The sequence below is a fragment of the Gymnoscopelus microlampas genome (assembly GCF_963454915.1).
Source record: "Gymnoscopelus microlampas genome assembly, chromosome: 1".
Taxonomy (NCBI): domain Eukaryota; kingdom Metazoa; phylum Chordata; class Actinopteri; order Myctophiformes; family Myctophidae; genus Gymnoscopelus; species Gymnoscopelus microlampas.
This window is the reverse complement of record NC_139962.1, coordinates 53,722,671-53,728,993: the sequence shown is the minus strand read 5'-3', so window position 1 is coordinate 53,728,993 and position 6,323 is coordinate 53,722,671. Positions and strand designations below refer to the sequence as shown.

At 42.3% G+C, this 6,323-nt stretch overlaps 1 protein-coding gene across 1 annotated transcript in view; it reads right to left on the bottom strand.

Annotated features, from left to right (window-relative positions):
- Positions 1 to 2,077: 2,077 nt before the first annotated feature.
- The window catches only part of LOC311047338 (AT-rich interactive domain-containing protein 3B), a 71,573-nt gene continuing 67,327 nt past the window's right edge, over positions 2,078 to 6,323 (bottom strand). The window contains exons 8-9 of the mRNA XM_084060023.1: positions 4,693 to 4,785; positions 2,078 to 3,620 (exon numbers count right to left, since the gene is read on the bottom strand). Coding sequence (XP_083916149.1) covers positions 3,418 to 3,620; positions 4,693 to 4,785 — 296 coding nt within the window. The 3' untranslated portion in view covers positions 2,078 to 3,417. The remainder of the gene's footprint in view (positions 3,621 to 4,692; positions 4,786 to 6,323) is intronic.

The following is a 6,323-nucleotide window of genomic DNA, read 5'->3' as shown; positions in this document are numbered from 1 at the left end:
GTATAAAATGATTCCCCCAAACTACATTCAAAACACAGACTTTTTAGCTTAAATATCTTTGGATTTTGATATGGATTTTACACTGGTAGGTGACTGGTAAAACAAGTATTTTTCACCATTTGGTTTATGGTTTTGCCCCATTCCATTTGTCTGAAAGCAGGATATCTCCAAAAGTTATTATAGATTTGCTTGAAAACTTGCGTAAAATATGGTCAAGGGGTAAGGAATAACAGATTATCCTTTTCGCACCGATGGGCATCATTAAAATATATATAACCAAATACGGTGTCACTTTTGAACAGAGTCAAGCAATATCATGAAACTTTGTGGAAAGGTAGGTCACTTCTCACAGAAACGCATACATTTTCCAAACAGATTCACGTTATGGCATTAAACTTTGATCTGACATGAGGCAAACTGTACATTATTGGCCCAATCAATAACTCTGAGAGTGCAATCTTTATGAAGCAAAAGATGCTTTCAGTAATGATGCCAACTGAATCTGAAGCCAATGGAATGGGTCTTTAAGATATTGTTTTGTTTAAAACTTAAAACTGCACTGGAAAACCTGAGAGACAGCTTCACTTGGCAGGTCTATTTACCTTTGTTGAAAGAAAAATAAGAATTTAGGACTCAATACTAAAATGGGTTCTTGGGCTGGGTGATGTTTATTTAACTAAGATCCACTTTGTATTTTGAATTCCATGTTTGCCGTGTAGGGACCCTCTTTACAGCCTTGCTGCATTAGTATGGGGCTACTACTCCATCTACTGGCATGGCTCCCTCACTGTAGCCCTGGGCACGATTGTACGTTATTGGGTCCAAGCTAGAGGTGTGATAGGGCTAGTCTTTGGTATCCAGCTGTGCAATAACCAGAGGCTGACGTGGACCAGGGGTACAGGCTGTATAAACTCTAGCCACTTGATTGTACATATGCAGAACATACCGCTGTCATCACCCAGAGAAAGCATCATTGCAGATTTGGGTTTCTCTTACATGGGTTGAACATTTTTATAGTAACTTATGGAACTGACTTTAATGACTTGTCAGGCCAATTGAAACCTGTTAAACGCCCCCTGGATAATAATAATAAAAAAAGAAGAGGAAATACATGTAGTAAGTGGATGATGTGGTGAGAATTGTCATTTTTCCATCCGACAATGACGAGCACAAAAGGAAAAAAATAGCAAAATAAACACATTTTACAAGTGAAAACAGGAGGGGGGGTGGAAGGGGGAGCGAAAGGAGGGATCGAGGGAGGAGAAAGATAGAGAGGGAGAGATAGAGATAGATAGAGCATCCCAGTTCAGCTTGGTGCACGTCCCCAAAACCAGCAGCTTGTCTGTCGGTACAGTATGTTGGTGTCAGTTCGGTTTAGCTTTCCCGCTGAGTTTTTCTCCTTGAGATGGGTGTCGTTTTCCCACCGCAACGAAGGTCAAGTCTTTGTTGGATTTGCAGCGAAATATGAGGTATGTAGTGTAGATCTCCTTATAGGAAGAGGAGTCTGATGAGGTATTCTTGGAGGGACAATCGTAGCATAGACTTGTGCATCCTTTTCGGTGTGAATCCTTTTTTTTTTGTTATCTTAAAACGACAAAGTGAGTCCACGGAGACGTCACAGTGCTTCCTGAGAAAGGCCCCCCTTCCAGAACGGAGAGGGCATTACGAGGTGTGTGAGATACGTGTGCCGTACATACAACCGGTCAGCTCTGCCAGCGTTTTTGGTGATTCCTCCATAGCTTGGAGGAGACACAAACAAATGTGGGGGGGGGTGAACTCACGTCTGATCCTATACAAGGAACTAACCTCAGCGCTGCTTCACTGTTTGCTGAGTAGTGATTTGAAGCGGTGAGGGCATGCTAGTCCTATGATTGGTTGGATCAGAGGTGTTTTTCCCCCATTGTTGTGTCTCTTCACCTGATTAAAAGTCAGCTTTTGTTGTCCACATAGTTTTGTTCTGGTAGTGATACTGTAAGTGTGAGATGTACTGTAGTGCGTGTATGTGTGTGATTGAGCAGGGATATGAGTTGTCTGCATTTCATGGGTCGTTTTTTTCGACACATACAGTAAATCCCATTCCCAGCCGGCAAGTGGCTCAGGAGGTCGAGCGGTTGTCCGTTGGTCTGGGGAAACCAGAAGGTTCCCAGTTTCGATCCCTCCTGGCTTTGTGGGTAAAGTGTCCTTGAGCAAGACGCTGAACAGACGCCGTCGGGTGTGTGAATGGGTGAGACTGTAACACAGATTGTAAAGCCCTTTGGGTAAAGGCGCTATAGCGATGCAGACCTTTTTACCATTCATCTCTGATGGGTGATTACAGTATTCTTGCTTTTCCGTGTCCATGGATCACAACCATGATGGAACTATGCTTCCAGAGTTTAGCCTCCGACAGGATGTACTCGGAGTGATGTCTGGGGTGGGAGGCTTGGAATGAGGAGTTGCATGTGCTGATCTATAAAGTCTGCCCAACAACCATTGTTGAACATTATTACGGTTGATATATACTTGGTCGCGCGCTGGTGTCACGCAGCGAAAATAGCCAATGTACAAGCACACAACGCGTGGCGCAACTAAGCATAAATCACACTTTAGGCGGTGTAGCCTCACTATGAAATAGATAGAGGTTCACACGTGAGTGTCAATGTGGCTGCTTGAGGTGAGGTGTGTTGTTATTATGCTGCTATTGGTTGGTTGGTGAGGTCATCACTGTGAGATTTCCTGACTTCCTGATTGCAACATCAAAAAAGTAAAAAATATAAAAATAAAGTTAATTCATGTTATGAATATAGTACAGCTCCTGAGGTGAGGACACCACTGCAGGTTGCTCAATTTGAGGTATGTAAAAAGAGAGAGAGAGAGAGAGAGAGAGAGAGAAAAACCTAAAAAATAAAAATAAAAGAAAGAAAGAAAAGAAAATCGTTCTAAAACACAAAATTGAAAAGACAACAAAATGGCAACAAACAAACAAAAAAGTCCTAAAATAAAAACTTTTCAAGTTCAGTTATGAATATACCTGCCAGTGGGTTTTGGCTGAGCTCTCTGATTGTGTTTAGCATGTGGATTAACATAAATGTGTGTGTGTGTGTGTGTGTGTGTGTGTGTGTGCGCGCGCGTATATGTATATGTGTGTCAAATAAAATGCATAGCTGTGCATATGAGCACATGTTTGTATCGTCATACATCATACTCAGGCTCTGTGTTCATGACAGGACAGCCAAAGGGTTGACAGGGTCATTGAGGTATTTGTTGTGCAACAGTTTTTCTTGTTATTTCTCATCCGTTCTTATTAGTTTCTTTGTGTTTTGTTTTGTTTTTTCCTCAATGTACTGTGATTCATGCTGGGCCTCCCTCCTCGGCGTAGGAGCAGAGAGAGAGAGAGAGGCCTGTGGAGCAGGAGGTACAAACGGCGGCCCCCCGAGTTTAGGGTGAACCACTGGCCGCCGGCTCGGCGGAGCCCGGGCCCTTGGAGGAGGAGGAGGAGGAGCAGGAGGCGGGACTGAGGGTCTGGGTGGAGGGGGCGGAGAAGGTGAAGCTGTTGCTGCTGGTCCCGGCGGGGGCCACTGAGGCAGACATAGCGGGCGCCGGGGCTGCGCCTCCTCCGGACTTCTGGGCAAACAGGGTTCCTAAAACACGGGAGATGTTCATGTTCATTAGCACTACGTTGTGTTACAGTAGACTATACCGTTGCTGTCGGGGCAGAAACCTCATATGATCTCCATATTCTAAACTGTTTGTGTTTTTTTCATAAATTAACGCCCTACTTGGTCATACTACAGCGTCACACAAAAGCATCAAACGTAGCAGATCTGCAAGCTCGAAACGCGGCGTGCTACTTTTGCTAATTTTGAATTTGAATCCTTACATTACATTAGACCTGTGGTTCATGTCAACGACCCCCAAAGTGGTTGATGTATTTGGCCATATTATTTTGTGCCAGGGACCCACTATAAGATAAGATTTGTCAAAATGTTTCCAAAATAGCATATCTACAAGCTCACAACACACCTCATCGCGATAAAAATCGGCTATTTTTTAATAGCTGAAAAATAAAATAGGACTCATTTAGCTGGAGACCCCCTTAACTCCCCCCCCCCCCCCCCCTACTTAACTACAGTTAGACTACAGTACGTTACATTTGACTACATTACAAATAGATTACATTACGCCACCATTTCTGTTATTAGTTGAGCCATGAAGCGCTGTCTGTATGCGTGTCACTGTCTGCACATTTGTCCACCAGAGGGTGCTACAAATGCCCCTAAGAGGCACCTCAAATGAAAGGTTATAAGCCGAGAGGCTCAACTGTGCACACATCTACGGTTGCTTTGTGTTGACCAGACAGACCCAGCCTCGGAATTATAGTCACCCGCACTTTGAGTTAGTGTGCAGTCTATACTAAACCATTAACCATTCTTTGCACATTTCAATCTAATTCTGTCCTGTTTGTAGCACCGTGTTGCATGACTTACTTAGTGGTAGTCACGCTAGTCTCAGACAATAGTGTGAGAACCTTGTTAATCCAAACTCACACATTTTCAAAAGACTGGTCCCAGCTATTATTATTCAGTATACTACAAGTTATCATTTCACATCGTCTTGGTTTTATGCAGAACGCAGCCCTTTAGAGGAAGACTACGAGTGCCATTCATGGGCTCGGTTTGTATACATGTCAGGTGAGGAAGGGTTTGTACACACCTGAATACATTGTGCCATTGACGTCTACGGAGACGGTGATGCTGGCATTTCCATTGGATGAGATACTCAAGGACATGTCCTGCTGCTTCTCATCTAGAGCGAACACACAAAGAAACAAAGTGTTAATGGCACTGTGACGGTCATTCTAGCCTTGAGAACTCTCTCAAGGCTAGGGAAGACTCTCGCTGAACATGACTCTATAGAAACAGTCCGCACTCCCAAGGTACATTTTCTTTGACTATTTTCATTTACCGCAGCAGCAGTCATGACAAACAGACGCGTTTGCGTCCGTTTGTCATGACTGCTGCTACGGTAAATAAAGAAATTCAAAGACAATTATAGTTTCTACAAGCTATATGATAACAACAAACATGCACTTCATCCTTAGAGAACTTGACTTTGTAAAAGAATGTCCACAGTCCACACAGTGTTTTGTTGGTGGGTATATAGCTGCAAATAGTCTTATTTTTGTTATCTGTAGCTGGCCTACATGTAAGCCAAGACATCAGTCACATTCATTGTTCTTACAATACCAAGTGTACCAATAAATTACCCTTAATTAAACTAATTTATTATACATGTATTGTACAGAGGCACGTCCAAAGATTTCAGGGCCAAGTGCGTTTTCCTTGAAACAGATTGACTCCAGATGAAAGCTAAAGATTCCTTATTGATTCCTCCTGTTGAAGCTTCTTCAGTCAAGAGAAAATGTAAATGAGCATTTACACAATGTGATGTCATTTGCATTCAACACACTTAAACATGACATACTGTAAATTAGTCTCCAGTGCATTAGTATGTGTACATGAGAAATGCCTAGATTCAAGAGTACATTAACAAGAATTTCTTAGTAGGCCTACTCATGCGGGCTTTAAGGAAAATAAATATGTATGGCCAAGTCCTATAAATTTGTGAAACGGTGTGAAAGGACCCCCCTTGTAGATAGCCTATGTTGAGCGCATGGCATGCTTCCATAGAAGACTTCTTCTGAAATCAGTTGTGGTGAAATCCATCCGTACCAAGTATTGCTAATGTACTGTTGTTGTGTAACCCCCCACTTAAAGGGAGTCAGAAACAGCACAAACATACCGTTTGTTGCAAGAATAAGATTACACAACTAACCGTTAATGTATATATGTGTATCTTTGTCTAAGATACCACTAAGCTCTGTTGTAACTTGTGTGTGTAATTATCTATGCATGCATGCATGCATGCATGCATGCATGTATGTATGTATGTATGTATGTATGTATGTATGTATGTATGTATGTATGTGTATGTATGTATGTATGTATGTATGTATGCATGTGTGTATGCGTGTATGGTGCATTGTGTTGTGTGTTTTGCAAATGCAGGTATTTTATACATGTGGATTATGTGAGTGTAACCTCTGTTGTGTATGTGAGACACACCACAATGAACCTCTATTGTCTGAGCACAATGGGGCTATAGGTGTATGTGACATCATCACCATTGTACGCCATGTGTGTATTATCCTATGCATGCATGTGCGTGCTTATATGACAAAACCTAACCTCTGTTGAGGGCACAACAGTGTGTGAGTGGGTGAATGTATGCATGTATGTATGTATGTATGTATGTATGTATGTATGTATGTATGTATGTATGTA